We start from the raw sequence: 17895 nt of genomic DNA, 5'->3' as shown, positions 1-17895 counted from the left end.
AAACATTTCTTATATAAAATAATAACCTTAATGATAATAGTATTGTTAAGTTCATACTTCCTTTTAATTTTTGAAACCTGGTTTATTTTAAAGCCAACTTTTAAGCCAATCCATTTCCAGAATAATAAAAAAGGTGACTAATAAATGTTAGAATGCAAATATGTAACTGTCATTGATTCATATGTCTGATACATTTTGTCTGATACATAGTTGCTCTGTGTATTTCTTTGTGAATGATTCACAATTGCTTTGTATAATTAGTGATGAAAATCTGCTTGTTTTTTAAATTATTATGACTGCCTTTTCAAACTTTGTGTATGGTATTCAGAATTAGATATGCTTATTATATCTTTTGGTAAATAACTTATTCAAACATTATAATATCTAGAAAACTAGTGAATAATAGTTTGTAGTAAGGAGTATGTATGAGAATCACCTTTGGAACTTTTTTTTTTTTTTAAAGATTTTATTTATTTAACAGAGAGAGACATAGCGAGAGCAGGAACTTGTACAAGCAGGGGGAGTGGGAGAGGGAGAAGCAGGCCTCCCGCAGAGCAGGGAGCCTGATGTGGGACTCGATCCCAGGACCCTGGGATCATGACCTGAGCCGAAGGCAGACGCTTAACGACTGAGCCACCCACGCGCCCTCACCTTTGGAACTTTTGAAAAAACCGGTACCTGCCTACACTCTTAAATTCTCAATTCAGAGGTGTAGAGGCCAATACCTGATTTTTTTTTAAAAGTTCTATAGGAGATTCAGATTTTCCACATTTGAAAACTGTTGATCTTGTCAGTACTATGCCTGGACCTATTGGCTTTGAGAATCCTATTATTAAGCAGTAAATGGATTTAAAGTAAAAATTATTTCACTGTTATAAGCAAATGATGTACAATTCCATTTGCTTTCATTTTAACGTAGAAGAAAGGGCCATTTATCAGCATCATGAATTACTAAGTCAGGAGAAGTTCAAATATTCAGTATTTAGTGGATTTCTAATTGTTTCTATGAAGGATGAACTGCTATGGAAATAGCCCCTCCAATATTAAAAATTAGAAAACCAAATAGATGAAACAACTTTTTTAGACATTGGATAGCAGGCAGTTGAACAGAAAAAAGGAAACAAACAAGATGAGCCCTATTATTATTCCCATTTACTGCCTACAGATAGTTTTTACACTGCAGGGAGGTGGAACTCAAACAAAGCCTAGACATCTCATTGAGTTGAGGAAACCGAGATTGGAGTTCAGGAAGCCAAGATGGCTAAAATTCACTGGACAGATTACCAGAAAGAATACTGCACAGAGGGAAAGTTCTGGAGATTGGTAGATGGGTCCCCTTTAATTTTTGCTGAATAGTGATCTGACATGTGTGGAGCAAACCTGCACAAGGTGGGGGAAAGAATTACTGGAAAACAGAAGGTCAGACGATTTTCAAAATTCATACAGGGCTAGGAATAGTTTGCATCCACACCAGCAAGAGTGGAAAGATGTTGTAATGCATAGAGCAACAAATAGAATCCTCAGAAAAGTACCACCTTAATAATGGGGCTAAATTATACCTAGCCTGAATACTGCTCTGGACCTGGCATAAAAAGCCTAAAATGAAGTCTTCAAAGGACCAAGATGATCCTACATAACTTAACAAATGCCAGAATGAAGTCCAGTACTTTTTAAAAGAACACAACAAAATTCACCCAAAAATATAAATTTCAATTAAATTTCAATATGGCATTTCAAGATAGTATTCAATAAAAAATTACAAAATATGTGGAGAAGTAGGAAAATGACCCATACCCGTATTAATAGAAACAGACCCATTCCACCACTCCATTTCTTCCAATCACATGATATGGGGGTGAGGAAGCAAGGTAGAGAAATGAAGTACACCTTCTATTCTCTCAGGAACTTCATCAACTTCACCATTCCTACCCTCAAAAAAGGGTTCTGGGTAATAATCAGGTGACGTCCAAGGTCATGTCCAGGCCAGCTCTAATATTAAATCATTAAAAAAAAAAAAAAGACCCAAAATGGCAGAGATGGAAGTATCAGACAAGAATGTTACAACTTCTGTTTCAGTGTAGAGAGAGTTATTGGATAACAGTCAATAAACATGGACCATAAAAATAATCGATAAATTGGATTTCATCAGAACTTTTGCTCTTCAATAAGATACTGTCAGGAGAATAAAAAGGCAAGCCATAGACAGGGACAGAATATTTGTCTAGCATATATCTAATAAAGGCTATATCCAGAGTATATAAAGACTCTTACGACTCAATAAAGAAAGACAAATTGATTAAAAATGGGCAAAAAAGATAATAGGGAAAGATAGTGGAGTAGGAGGACCCTATGCTCACCTCGTTTCATGGATCCAATTAGATAACACTCACATCAATGTAAATAATCCAGAAAACTGCCTGAAGACTGGCAGAACAAACTCCACAACTAAAGGTAGAGAAGAGGCCACCTCAAAGAGGGTAGGAAGGGCAGACATGGTGGGGAGCTAAACAGATCACAGGCTGTCTGTAGAAGGGAGGGACTTGCGGGTGAAGAGAAGGGAGAGAAACAGACTATCACACTGGGAAGACAAATCCCTATAACATTTGGCTTTGAAAACTAGAAGGGCCAAATTCTGCGAGTTCTTACAACCAGTAGGACTTAATACTAGCAAACTGAATCCAACAATACATTTAAAAAAAATCATTCACCACAGTCAACTGGGATTTATTCCTGGGTTTGCGAGGGTGATTCAGTATTCACAAATGAATCAACATGATACACCACATTAATATAAAAGAAAGGATAAGAACCCTATGATCTTTTCAATAGATGCAGAAAAAGCATTTAACAAAGCACAACGTCCATTAATGATAAAAACCCTCAACAAAATAGGTTTAGAGGGAACATACCTCAATGTAAGAAAAGCCATATATAAAAAACCCACAACTAACACCATAGTGGGGGAAAAAAAGAACTTTTATAGTCAGGAACATAACAGGGATGTCCACTCTCATCACTGTTAATTTAACATAGTACTGGAAGTCTAAGCCACAGCAATCAGACAACAAAAAGAAATAAAGGCATCCAAATTGGTAAGGAAGAAGAAAACTTTCACTATTTGCAGACAACATGATGCTCTATGTAGAAAACCTAAAAGACTCCACCACAAAAATTGCCTGAACTGATACACAAATTCAGTAAAGTCACAGGATACAAAATGTACAGAAATCTGTAGCATTTCTACATACCAATAATGAAGCAGCAGAAAGAGAAATCAAGAAATCAATCCCATTTACAATTGCACCCAAAACCATAAAATATATAGGAATAAACATAAGCAAAGAGATGAAAGACCTGTACTCTGAAAACTATAAAACACACATGAAAGAAATTGAAGATGATGATGGAAATGGAAGAACATTCCATGCTCATGGAAAGACAATATTGTTAAAATGTCCATACTACCCAAAGCAATCTACACATTTAATGCAACCCCTATCAAAATACCACCAGCATTTTTCACAGAGCTGGAACAAACAATCCTAAAATTTGTATGGAACCACAAAAGACCCCAAATAGCCAAAGCAACTTTGAAAAAGAAAAGCAAAGCTGGACACATCACAATTCTGGACTTCAAGTTATAATACTTGAAGTTATTTTACAAAGCTGTGGTGGTCAAAACAATATGATACTGGCACAAAAATAGACATAGATCACTGCAACAGGATAGAAACTCGGAATGGAACTCACAACTATATGGTTAATTAATCTTTGACAGAGCAGGAAAGAATATGCAATGGGAAAAAGACAGTCTCTTCAACAAATGGTGTTGGGAGAAGTGGACAGCAACATACAGAAGAATGAAACTGGACCACTTACACCATACAAAAATTAAAAATGGATTAAAGACCTAAATAAGAGACTTGAAAGCATAAAAATCCTAGAGGAAAACACAGGCAGTAACCTCTTTGACATCAGTCATAGCAACTTCCTTCTACATATGTCTCCTGAGGCAAGGGAAACAAAAACAAAACTAATGGGACTTCATCTAAATAAAAAGCTGTACAGCAAAGGAAATGGTCAATAAAACTAAAAGGCAGCCTACAGAATGGGAGAAGATATTTGCAAATGACATATCTGATAATGGGTTGGTATCCAAAATGTATGAAGAATTTATAAAACTTACCACCTGAAAAAATGAATAATCCAATTAAAAAATGAGCAGAAGACATGAGCAGTTCTCCAAAGAAGTCATACAGGTGATCAATAGACACATGAAGAGATGCTCAACATCACTGATCAGCAGGGAAATACAAACCAAAACTACAATGAGATATCACCCCACACATGTCAGAATGGCTAAAATCAACAACTAGGAAACAACAGATGTCGGTGAGGATGTGGAAAAAGGGGAACCCTCTTGCACCATTGGTGGTAATGCAAACTGGTACACCCACTCTGGAAAAGTGTGGAGGTTCCTCAAAAAGTTAAAAATAGAACTACCCTATGATCCAGCATTGCACTACTAGGTATTTAGCCAAAGAATACAAAAATACTAATTCAAAGGGATACGTGCACCGCAATGTTTGTAGCAGCATTATCAACAACAGCCAAATTATGGGAACAGCCCAAATGTCCGTCGACTGATGAATGGATAAAGAAGTAGTAGGGTGGATGTATGCATGCATGCAATGGAATATACATGTACAGCCATAAAAAATGAAATCTTGCCGTTTGCAATGACATGGATGGAGCTGGAGAGTATTATCCTAAGTGAAGTAAGTCAGAGACAAATACCATATGATTTCACTCATATGTGGAATTTAAGAAACAAAGGGAAAAAGAGAGAGAGGCAAAGCAAGAAACAGACTCTTAACTGTAGAGAACAAACTGATGGTTATAAGAGGGGAGGGGAATGGGGGATGGGTGAAATAAGTGATGGGGACAAAGGGGTGTACTTGTGATGAGCACCAGGTGTTGTGTAGAAATGTTGAATCACTAAATTATGTACCTGAAACTAACACTGTATGTTAACTAGCTGGAATTTAAATAAAAACTTAAAAAAAATTAAATTACATGAACTAACACACACACACACACACACGAAATATGCTCATAATAGATATGTGACTTGCCTAGCATTTTCCTTGTGATACTAATCCAGAAATGGAGGTAGAGAAAAGGAGAGAATAAGCACTCCCAGGCAAACTGTGACATGTAAAATTTAACTTGAAAACCTCCACATCCCTTTTCTTCTTCCTTTTCCCCAACCATGATGTGTCCCTCTCCCTGAGAGCTCCTGTCCCCTATGACTCCACAACAGTTGATGCTCTGCTCCAGAAAGAGTTTAATAGGTTTATTTCCAGGGTGCTTTTGTTTGTGGGGTTTTTTTTTTGGTGTTTTGGCTCTATCAAAATTTTTTTTTAGCAGCAAGGCCAAATGAAAGGAAAATTGGTGGGTCCAGGAAGTCCTACAGAGAGCTACCAAGGTCACACCATACTGTAGTTGGTCACCTTACTTACCTTTAAAGAAAGTCATGAGAAAAGTAAATCTGACCCAGGTGTCTTAATATTAGCAAAGAAACTCAACAGTAGTGTCACAAAGACTGGTAGGAGGAGGACTTCTCAAGGCTCATGTAGCTGTGAGTGACTCCACCACCCTGAGTGACTCCTGGGTCTTTCGGTGCACATACTGCATAGTGCCCTGGTGGCTCATGGGAATGCATGGAGGGCTGGCCTGACAAGGTGAGAGGAGTACTCCCAGTATCATTCTTGCCTCACAGTCAGTCAGGAGAATCCCCTCAGGGGCCTCCCTTCTCTCCTGTCATACGAAGTGCAGTTTGTTTTGCCTCGTCGGCACGTGAACCTTTATAATACACATCAGGACCTGAGTAGCCAGAGCAGCTAGAAGAAGGCAAACAGCTACTGACTATAGGAAGAGAGCAGGCATGGAAAGAAGAAAATAGTGAGAGACACGAGAGCCTTCCAAGTCTGAGTTTGTCAAACAAGGTCTTTTTTGGAGTTTGGGATGAAAGAGAATCCAGCCGTAGGTGTGAAAGAAGGAAAGCGCAAAATGAAAAAAAAAAGAATTGCAAGGTTTTTGTGTGCATGCATTATTAGTTGTAATTGCTTTTTTTTTTTTTTTTTTTTTGCGTAACTAAAATAAAGGTTTAGTTTTCTATTAAATAAAAATTCGGGAATTTAAAAAATCTGTGGGCTCAGTGTGCAAGAACCCAAGAGTGGAAAACCATAGGAAGCTGAGTCCCTGCCCTTAAAAAATGATACTCAGTAAACTATTAGGTATAAAGTAAATACAAATTCAGTTCACAATGAGATTCTATTACTCATGTGTTAGAATAGCTAAAATTAAAAAGACTGACCATTCTAAGGGTTGGTGAAGATGTGGAATAGCTAGATCTCTCACAGAAGACCGATGGAAATGCAAAATGAACAGTCATTTTAGAAAACTGTGTATCAAATTCTTACAAATTTAAAAATGTACTTCCATAGATACTAGTAATTCCACTCCTATAAAAACATTATGTCCACACAAAACTTGTACTTGAATGTTTATAGTAGTTTTGTTCATAATAACCAAAACTGGAAACAACTTAAATGTCCATCAACGGTGAATGGATAAACTGGTATAACCATTCAATGGAATATAATACTCAGCAGTAAAAAGTAATGAACATTGTGGAACATTGTGGAAAAATCTGAAAAGCAACATTGTGGAAAATGCTGTGGAAAAATCTGAAAAGCAATATGGTAAATGAAGGAAGTGAGACATAAGAAACTATGATTCTGTTTATCTAAAATTCATGAAAAGGAAAAAACAAAGTGACAGTAAATCATTGGTCGCCAGTCACTGCAAAGGGGGTACAAAGGAAGTTTATTGGGGGAGATACATGATTGTATGTATATATTTGGCAGAATTCATTGACTGGTGTACTGTAGCTGGGTAGTTTATTTCATGTAAATTATACTCAATAAAGCCAATGAAAAAATTGGGGTATTTATATTCTAAAATAAACACTTTGCTAAAATTATGTGGTACTTTTATATAGCAGTTTATCAACAAATTCCACGTTGAATCAGTGTGTAGTAACATTTTGGCACTCCTTTCTATCCACATAGTTTAAATGGTCCAAATTTGAAGGAAGAATTTTGAGTCACTCTGAGTTTCAGGTTTGTTTTGTTTTCAGATTACTCTAGATCCTCAAGTATCTCAGATTCCAAGGTAAGAAGGGTAAACAGCTAAATATGTGTAGTTTGAAAAAGCTCCTTAGGACTTTTAAAGATCCCTTACTTCTCTGCCAAAGCCAGTATTCTAGAATGCTTTGTTTTTTATTTGGTTGGGTTTTGTTTTGTTTTGTTTTAAATCAGTTTTATAGAGGTATAATTTACAAACATTAAAATGCACCCATACATAGATACGGACAAATGTGTACATACCTGTGTAACCTACACAATTATTATACAGAACACTTTCATCATCCAGAAAGTTCTGTCATGTTCCTTTACTGCTAATACCCCCCCCACCCTACCCTGGGCCCCAGGAAATCCCTGATCTCACTATAGATTAGTCTTGCTCTTTCTACAGTTTTGTAAGAATGGTGTCTCATAGTCTCAATTCTCTGTGTTTGGTTTCCTTTATCGAGCATAATGCCTTTTAAGACTCATTCATGTTCTATCAGTGCTTCATTTTTATTGTTGTGTTCCATTACATGGCTATATAACAGTTTATCTGTAATTTACCTTTTGAATTATGGATAGTTTTTGTGTGAACATGATTTTTTTCCTCATTGCTCTTAGCTAATACTCAGAAATGGGGGCACCTGGATGGCTCAGTCAGTTAAGCGTCAGATTCTTGATTTCGGATCACATCATGATCTCATGTTCGTGAGATCAAGCCCCACATTGGGCTTTGCACAGGATGTGGAACCTGCTTAAGATTCTCTTTCTCTCTGCCCTTCCCCCCCCAATTAAAAAAAAATATATATATATATATATTAAAAGATACTCAGAAGTGGAACTTCTGGGTTGTATGATAAGTGTAGTTAAACTTTATAGGGAACTGGCAAAATGATCTTCAAAGTGATTATACCAGTTCACATTCCTATTAGTGTATGAGAGTTCCAGTTGCTCCACATTCTCAGCAACGTTTTATGTTAGTCTTTAATTTTAGCCCTTTTAATGAATGTATAATGTTATCTCAGTGTGGTTTTAATTTGCATTTTCCTTATGATTAATGTTTTGAGTACCTTTTTGTGTGCTAATTGGCCATTCTTTTATTTTTTTGGTGAAGTGTCTTCAGATGTTTTGCCCATTTTAAATTGGATCATCTTCTTATTAATGAATTGCAGGAATTCTTTATTCTGCACAGCAGTTCTTTATTAGATGTTTGTGGCTTGTTTTTTTCATTTTCTTAATGGTAACCTTTAAAGAGCAGAAGTTATTAATTTATTTTGATATGAAGCCCATTTTATAACTTGTTTCTTCTGTGGTTTGTTTGATATCCTTTTTTTATTTTTCTGAAAGAGAGTGTGTGTGTGCATGTGCAAAAGTGGGGGGAGGGACAGAAGGAAAGGGAGAAAGAATCTCAAGCAGGCTCCACACTCATTGCAGAGCCCTTGACCCCATGATCCCCAGGTCATGACCTGAGCTGAAACCAAGAGTCGGATTCTCAACCAACTGAGCCCTCTAATCGCCCCTGTTTGATGTCCTAAGAAATCTTTACCTTCTCCAAGGTTAAGATTTTCTCTTTTGTTTTTTCCTATAAGCTTTAAGTTTTTGTGTGACTCATTCTGATTTAATTGTTGTGTTTTATGTGTAGTGGTGTCAAAGTTCATTTTTTCATATGGCCATCCAGTTGTTCCAGCACCTTGTTGAATAGAATCTTATATTTCTCCATTAAATTAACCTTTAAATCTTTGTCAAAAGTCAGTCAACCACATACATAGAAAAGCTTTTTAAAATTTGTTAATCTAAATCTTGATATAGTAAGTGTACGATTTTGCTCAATTTTTTAATGATAACATTTAAAAGATGTTTATTAGACTAGTTTAAGACAAAAGTAATCATATAATATGATGAACAATTGAACTGCTAGTGTCTGAATTCTTTAAATTTTTTTAATATACAAATTTAGTCTCTGCTATTCAAATATATAACACATTGATTACAAGATTTTGTTTTGTTTTTATTCATTGTGGGTTTTTTTAAAGGTTGGGACTAGATGGAAGGATGTGGTCTCCAAATGTATCCGATGCCATTTCCAGCCACTGCTTTTGTTTTACGCAAACCCAGATGGCACAGCAGTTTCTACTGAAGATGCACTTAGGCAGGTCATCAACTGGTCACATTATAAATCCGTTGCAGAAAATATGGGTAATTTTTAAAAGTTCTTTTTAGTGTTCTTTATAGTATCATAGTCATACTAAGTATTAATATAGTGAAGATAAAATGAATTTTGAGGATAATTTCAAAATTCAATTTCAGTAAAGCAGAATTCAGGAAAATTCTTACTTGGAGTTAATCTTTATAAGGAAGCCTTTCCCCACCAGTGGCCTCCAAAGCACCCTCAGGAGCCACCCACTTCTGTGGTCACACAAGCACAGAAGGGGATACTTGACTGGAAGCTCTTTCTAGCAGTAAAAATTGAGAGTTAAAGTGAGTTATACCCTGAAAAAGTCCAAAGGAGCCAGGCCATTTTTGGATGCATTACAAAGCAGATAGAAATCCTTTAAAAATGTCACTCCTTTGAGTTTATAAGCAGTTATCCACAATACTAAAAATGATTCAGGGGAGCCTGGCTGGCTTGGTCAGTGGAACATGACTCGATCTCAGGGTTGTGAGCTCGAGCTCCACATTGGGTGTAGAAATTGCTTAAAAAAAAAAAAAAATTCAAACTTCTTTTCTTCTGGTGGGGAGGAGGATGGGAATAATACGTTTTTGTTTGTCTTTTAAGGATGTGAAAAGCCCTCAATTTATAAATCAGATAATTCAAAAGAAAATGGATTTGGTGATCAGGCAAAACAGAGAGAAAATCAGAAATTTCATACAGATAATACATCATCATTTAATCGGAGCCACATTCAAACAAGTGACGGTAGAGGACAAGGTATGTGTTTAAATTGTTATTTTCACATTGTCCCTGAGTGATTACGTTTCCCCCTTTCCTCTTTACTGAATCTGTAATTTCTGGTAAGTACCATAGAAAAGGAGGGTGCTTAACTAACTTTGCTTGGCCATGAAGAGAAAATAACAACTAGATAGCAAAATTTTGTCTTTTACGCATTTCTCTCAGACTTATAGTTTGATCTGAACAGTTGGACTCGACTACTGTTTGGGTTCCTCCATACACTCAGAGCTGTAGTAGGCTTGAGGCAATCTGGACAGTTACCAAAGAAAGTCATAATATGGCCTTCTAGGAGTTAATTATTAACTTGGAGAGGAAAAACATGAGTTAATAATTTGGCACATATGCTAAATTTAAATTTACCATTAGTGAATGCAACAGTAGTAGTTCAAAGTTATTATAGTTGTACTTTATACTTAACCTCATTTTTATTCAACTCTGTCTTGTTATTGTCATCTCACAACTTTAATTTTCACAAACCAAGTTCTGTGACTTGGGTCCAAAATAAGACATTGCAGCATGGTGTGTATAGTTATGGTTTAGAAATTTATTGAACTCTGAGTAGGTTGATGTTCAGGATGATTTTATAAGCGGCTTTAAAATGCATTAATGAAATAATGTGTAACCATAAAAGTAACCCATTTAATCAAGGGTGGTAGGATCCAGAATTAACAATTGTCATCAACAAAGAACTACAATAAATGCTTTTAAAAGTTCTTAATGGAACTATACCTTTTACCCTCTGTACTGTCATACTCTTAGATTAAGCTGTTTGTCAAAAGAGAACTACTTTTAAGCCCAGAAACTGTGTATGTGATTACAAACACAAACATTAGAACCAGACAACTTGGGTTCGTAATCCTGGTTCTACATTTACAAGCTCTGTGAACTTGGGCAAGTTTTCAACTTCTCTGTGCCTCAGTTTCCTAATCCATAATGGAGGCAGTAATTGTACCCACCTCAAAGAATTAAATGAGTTAAGACTTATAATAGTGTCTGACACATAGTGACCACTCAGTTACCTTTAGCTTTTATTATTTCAATACAAGATCTCTTTTTTCCTTTTACACTAGCTTTAGGAGCAATACAAGAAGTTTTAAAAGCCAACATGCATCTCCAGTGTCAGAATAAATCACATTGAGTTTTCTGGTTAAACATAAAAAAATGAGTTCATTGTATACTTTATATTTTGTTTTTAATATATAGCATCTTAAAATTTTTATATAGTTCAATTTGTACTTTTGTTGAGCAATTTGAAAAATGATCTATATCATTTATAAGAATGATTTCTTTTACAGTTAAGTTAAGTCACAGTGATCAAAGGGAAAAAATAAAAGACATTTCCAGAGAATGTGCTTTAAAAGCCATTGAACAGAGAAACTTATTTTCCTCACAAAGGAAAGATTTGGAGAGGGGACAAAGAAAAGATTTGGGCCGACATAAAGGTAAGTTAGAGCTAATAGTGTTCATTTGAAAAGGAGTTGCTAAAATCTTATTTTTAAACCAAATTTTATAACTTTAATACAACTTAATATAATTCATTTATATTTATTATATATATTTGTTTACATGTTATGTTATGTATCTCAATATTATTTCTTTAATACACCTATTAAATCTATAAATATAAAACTTTTCTGGTTCTTATTTAATTCTGGCCTGGAATACTTGTGCTTTTTCTAATGTTTTAACTTTCCTTTTAATTATAAATTCAATTCACCCATATGGTACATTCAAATAAGAAGGAAGGTATAAAATTAAGTGAGAAGAGCAGCCCCTCACCTTCCCTCTGTTTCACTGTTAATAGTGTGCAGTTCATTATGAGCATGTCTTACTCTTTATGGCTTTATCCTCTTTTCTTAAGGACATACCACAATTTAAATGGTAAACTTGCTAGACTTTAAAACTTGATTTAAGATTTTTGCTGCAGTGATATCCTTTTACATATACCGTTGTGTCCTTTTTTGTGTATAGCCGGAGCATAAAATTATTTCAGGAGAATTGCTGGGTTGAGGTGTGTTTATGCTTAATTTTGATGGATGTGGCTCAGTTGCTCTCCTAAAAGACTGAACCAGTCTGCACTCCCACTGACTGTGATTAGATGTCTGCTTCTTCATATTCTTATCAGCAGTTGGCTTAACAAACTTTAAATCTTTACCAGTATAAGAGATGGAAAGTACTTTTATTATTATGACTTTCATTAATGATGAGTGAGATAGAATACTGGCTTTTTTTTTTTAAAGCTTGAACTATGATCTACTATAGAGGTCATTTTCTAAAATCAGTATATAACTACTTACCTTATAAATGCCTCTCATTAAGCATAGAGAGTGAGGAAAACACTTTTCAATGTCAAATCACAATGTGAGATAATATAAATCTTATAATTATTATTCACTTACTACGGCTTAACATTTCTTCTCAAACAAGGTATTTGGCTTGTAACTAAGAAATGTCTCTGAAGAGTATTCATTTGTATCTTTATTTAATTATTTAAAGATTTGGTTGATGAAGACCTTCCACATTTCAAGTCTGGATCACCTCCTGCCCCAAATGGCTTTAGACAATGTGGAAACCCACATCTCTATCATAGTCAAGGAAAAGGACCATGTAAACATGACCGAGTTGCCCATCAGAGTCGAGCTTCTGCACAAACGCTGAGTTCAAGTAAATCCCAGATTCTTGCCCCAGGAGAGAAGGTAACTGGCAAAGTTAAGAGTGACAGTGGCACTGGATATGATACAGACAGCAGCCAAGATTCTAGGGATAAAGGAAGCAGCTGCAGTGGCAGCAGTAAAAGCCGGACCCGAGGTTGGAAACCTATGAGAGAAACGTTAAATGTTGATAGTATTTTTAATGAAAGTGAAAAAAGGCAGCATAGTCCAAGACATAAATCAAATACCAGTAACAAACCTAAATGTAGCAAAGATCAGAGTTTTAACAACTGGCCAAAAGAAAACCCAAAGCAAAAATGTCTAATGACCATATATGAAGATGATACGAAGCAGGAAATAGGAAGCAGGAGTTCCCTTGAATCTAATGGAAAAGGAGCAGAGAAAACTAAAGGCCTCAAAGAGACTAAAGTTCATGGTGACAACTGGCAGATGCAAAGGACCGAGTCTGGATATGAAAGTAGTGATCATGTCAGTAATGGATCAGCTAATTTGGATTCACCTGTTATCGATGGAAATGGTACAGTAACGGATATCAGTGGTGTTAAAGAAACAGTATCCTGCAGGTAATGCACAAATTAAATGAATGATTTCCCCCCATCATTCTCTCCTGTTATGTGAAGTAATTTCAAAGTCTGGGGTCAATTAAGTGGGAAAGAGCTTGACTTCAGAATGAAGAGACCTCTGGGATATTGCAGGTTATTTGATGGTTCAGGTTTCTGTTTTTAATAGTTATTTCCTGATTCCAAAAATATTTTTAGGAAATTTTAAAAGTACAGAAATACATTATTATTGTTGCCACTGATAACTGTTAATACATACTACAGGTTTTAAAGCATAGATTTAAATTGGTGGCGTCTCAGTCATTAAGCTAATTATATAATTCTTCAGTCTATTTAATGTTCATTATCCCATCTCTAGTATCTGTAACTCAGAGCTGGGAATATTTTCTACTTTCACAGCCAGTTCCATGGAAGAGAGATTTTTTCCTTTAGCAAATATAAAAGAATGCAGCCAAATAACTAAGTCTGTGTTCAATTAATTTTTAATTAATTCTGAATATATTTGTATGTTACTGTTAGCAGTACATTTGCCCTTTTCTGTGTAACCTCTAAAGCATGTCCACAGCTTAATTGGCTGATTTCTTACGTCAGTCTAGCCACAATTTCTGCTTTTAATCCACCTAAAACATCTTAATTTGTTATTAGCTGGTGTTTCATCACATTTATTATTAAAAAGCCAGATTTGCAAAAATCAACTGCTTGTATTTTATTAAAATAATCATTGCAATAAAGACTTCAGAAAACTTTTTTATTTGGCAGGATAATTTCATAACACATCTTGGAAAGGGGTAGCCTATGGTAGTAGAAAGATCAGGACTTTGCAACCAGATAGACTTGGATCTTAAGTATTGGGCAAATTAATTTGACTTTGACAGCCTTAATTGCCTTTTGTAAAATGAGGATGATAACTACTTTTAAGTGTTGCTGTGGCTATGTAAATTAAATAATGCACATTAATTCCCTAGAACAACACATGTCATATAATTGCTTAACAAATGTTATTTCCTTTCTTTTTCTTAGATTCTAACTAAAATAATAATTCATGATAGCTGATGTATTTCATGTATGTTTTCTTCTGTTTTCTAGTGACCAGGTAAAGACAAACAACCCAAATATAGAATGTGTCAGCTCTTCCTCCCAACAGAGCAAAAACTACTTAGAAGGTAAAATTTTATTTACATATATTGTAGTAGTAGCTATAAAGAATAAATTGTGGTAATAAGAGTAAAGAAGCTAGGAACAGTCCTGTTACTGATAAGATTATGAGTAATGAGGATGGAAGTTAAGAGAGTTCATGCTTTTAAAGGCTTTGAAAGGATGGGAATAGCTACTTCAGGGAACTGGCAAAGAGGGGAGTGTCAGTCAGGATAGGCTAGGTTCTAGGCTACGCAGTGGTAACAACTTCAAAATCTCAGTGTAGCAACACACATTTGATTTTTGCTGATGATATATGACCAGTGGAGGCCCGAATGGAGTCTCTTCCTAGAAATCACTCAGTGCCCCAGGCTAATGAGACTCCATCTCCATAGATGCTTCTCTGAACCTTGCAGTATTGTGGGGAGAGGATATTGAGGGAGGACACAACAGTCACTTAAAACTTCAACCCAGAAGTGATACATGTATTCCCCTCAAATCTCATTGGCTGAGGCAAGTCTTACAGACAAGCCTAATTTCAAAGAGGGTGGAAAGGTAGTCTTACCTGTGCCTGGAAGGTGAACTGAAATGTGTGTGGACAGTCCTAATATCTGCCACAGGAGTTAGGGACAGGATAGAAAAATGGATAAGCAGCCTGTTGGAAAAGTTCAGTTTGGAAACAGTAAATATATTAATGGGGTGGCATTATTATAGGTGATCCATTACCCACACAAAGCAGCCCAGAAACAAAATTAGATGTTTCAATGTATATAGAATTCAGGGCTGCTAATGAGAGGATATACCTGAAGGATTTGGGGGAGAAGGATCAAGGAAAAGGATGAGCAAGGGGATTATTGAGGTTGCAATCAAAAACAGTATTTTCAAATGTTAGAATTCAGAGGATTAGAAGAGATACAATTTTTCACAATAAAAAATAGCCATGAAGAAATTTTAAAGTTTGTTTTTAATCTTTATCATTCTTAAGGCTTTTGTGGAGATTATTTCAAGGTTACAGACTTTGAATATGATTAAATGTTAAATCATTTTGTTTTTATCAAGTGGTATAATATCAGAAGGAAACACTTATATTGAGGAAATAACCTTCCTTTCCTATATAAAATGTCTCGCCTCTTTTAAAAATCTGATAAAAGTCTGGTAAGCAAGTATTACAGGAAACAGTAAAGGGCTGGCCAGAAATCAACAGCAGAAGTCGGTGAAATTGAAAAATAACCACAAGTTCAGTGCTTTTTACAAAACGATGCTTGCTTCCTGATAGTAATAAAAACATAACATCATAGAGATTTTGATGGTCAAGAATGCATTGCTATAAGAGCTTTGCAGCGGTTTTCCCCATTTAATATGAAAGAGTATGTATGTAACCTACTTAAAAATATTTTTTTATTGTGGAAAAAAAGATATTTTTTATTGTGGTAAAGTACACATAACAAAATTTGCCATTCTAACCATTTTTAAGTGACAGTTCAGTGGTATTAAGAACATTCACATAGTTGTACAACCATCACTACCATCCACCTCCAGGTCTCTTTCAACTTCTCAGACTGAAATTCTGTACCCATTAAACAGTTCTCTATTTCCCCCTCTCTCCCAGCCCCCAGTAATTACCATTCTACTTTTTGTCTCTATGAATTTGACTACTCTGGGTACCTCAGATAAATGGAACCATACAATACGTGTTTTTTGTGACTGGCTTATTTCACTTAACATAATGTCTTCAGAGTTCATCCATGTTGTGGCCTATGTCAGAATTGCATTCCTTTTTAAGGCTGGATAATGTTATGTTGTGTGATATAACACATTATGTTTATCCATTCATCTGTTGATGGACATTTGGGTGGTTCCTATCTTTTGGCTATAATGAGTAATGCTCCTATGAACATTGGTGTACAAATACCTGAGAATTCCTGCTTTCATTTCTTTTGAGTATATACCCAGAAGTGCAATTGTGGGATTCTGTGGTAATTATGTGTTTAATTTTTTGAGGAACCGCCACACTGTTTTCAACAGCTGCTACACTGTTTTACATTCCCACCAGCAATGCACAAGCGTTCCAATTTCTCCATATTTTCACCAACACTTGGTGTTTTCTGGGGTTTTGTTTTGATAATTATCATCTAATCACTAATAAGTGTGCAGTGGTTTCTTACTGTGGTTTTGTGTAACCCACTTATTTGACCACATAAATTACATTATGTCAAAATTATTTCTTATTTAATTAATGTCAAAGCCTACCATAGTTCTTTAAGCTGTCTTTGCCTTGAGAATCTTTGTTAATGCTCCTGCCTAATGGTGTCTCTATGTATTCCCCTCCCCAACCCTTTGAGAACATGTTAAAGTAGTACAGGAATTTTTTTTCCCAAGCCAAAAACATACCCTGTGTGGATTTTTGTTTTTGGTAAGGCACAATTTAATTTAATTCTTTGTGATTTGCACACTTATATTATTGGCCTGAAGAATCACTTTCTGTAAGTAGCTAACAGATTTAGAAAGTTAAGGAGCTTTAGAAATTTTTTTATTTTCATATTTTGTTTGATATTTAAGTGAGTTTTTAATACAATCCAAACAAATTTGTTTGATGTCAGAGAACTAAAAATCTATAGTTGTGCCATCGTAATTATTTCTTGGTATTTTTTCATTGACAAAGATATGTAGATTTCTCTGCCTATGTCATTATGGGTTCTGCTGCCTAAAGCTATTATTTGGGAACATTGTTGAAATTTCACAGTGCCATTTGGATTATTTTAGCTCCTCTTTTAAAATGGGTCACTGATTAGGAGAATTTCAAATGCCTTAAATTACATTCAAGACAGACTTTATATGTTCAAAAGTACATGGTTGGGAGAAGGTATCACATATTGTAAGAATACAGGTAGTTTGGTCTATGCAAGGCTGAGTGCGTTTGTGGAAATTATGAGATAATAGGTAGAGGGTGGACAGAAGCCAAATCATGATGAAACTTTTATGCTATTTTTAAATCCTACAGTAAGTGGAAAGGCACCAGAGGACAAGGAGAGGAATATATTCCAGTTGGCATTTTAGAAAGACTGGTGGCAATGTAGAGGGTGAATTTGGAGCAGTGAGAGAAACATTAGTTAGATGACTATTTGAACAGCCTGGAGAGAAAAGGTGGGGGCATAAACTAAGGCAGTACCCGTATCACAAAAGAAGATTTGGGAGTTTATAAGAATGTGTAGACAATGGAGTCAGTTTTTATAACAGATGTACAAAAGGGAGGAAAAGGAGGAAGCTGGGGATAGCTGTTATCTGAGACTTGTGTAAGTAGATACACCATTTACCAAATCAAAGAATATAAGAAGAAGAAACAACTTCGGGGGGATGAGAGGAGACACCAAATTTATTTTTGGATT

The 17895-nt window shown here is 35.4% G+C and overlaps 1 protein-coding gene across 5 annotated transcripts in view; it reads left to right on the top strand.

Moving 5' to 3' along the window:
• Window positions 1-17895, top strand: part of USP53 (ubiquitin specific peptidase 53) — a 50848-nt gene that overhangs the window by 24989 nt on the left and 7964 nt on the right. For 4 of the 5 annotated variants that reach the window (XM_044912886.1, XM_044912885.1, XM_021684459.1 and 1 more), the window contains 5 exons: window positions 9227-9389; window positions 9970-10122; window positions 11439-11585; window positions 12640-13378; window positions 14462-14538. In XM_044912886.1, coding sequence (XP_044768821.1) covers window positions 9227-9389; window positions 9970-10122; window positions 11439-11585; window positions 12640-13378; window positions 14462-14538 — 1279 coding nt within the window. The remainder of the gene's footprint in view (window positions 1-9226; window positions 9390-9969; window positions 10123-11438; window positions 11586-12639; window positions 13379-14461; window positions 14539-17895) is intronic. The other variant, XM_044912887.1, reaches the window with a different exon arrangement.

The sequence above is a fragment of the Neomonachus schauinslandi genome, chromosome 2 (assembly GCF_002201575.2).
Source record: "Neomonachus schauinslandi chromosome 2, ASM220157v2, whole genome shotgun sequence".
Classification (NCBI taxonomy): Eukaryota; Metazoa; Chordata; class Mammalia; order Carnivora; family Phocidae; genus Neomonachus; species Neomonachus schauinslandi.
This window is presented reverse-complemented; position numbering and strand designations above follow the sequence as displayed.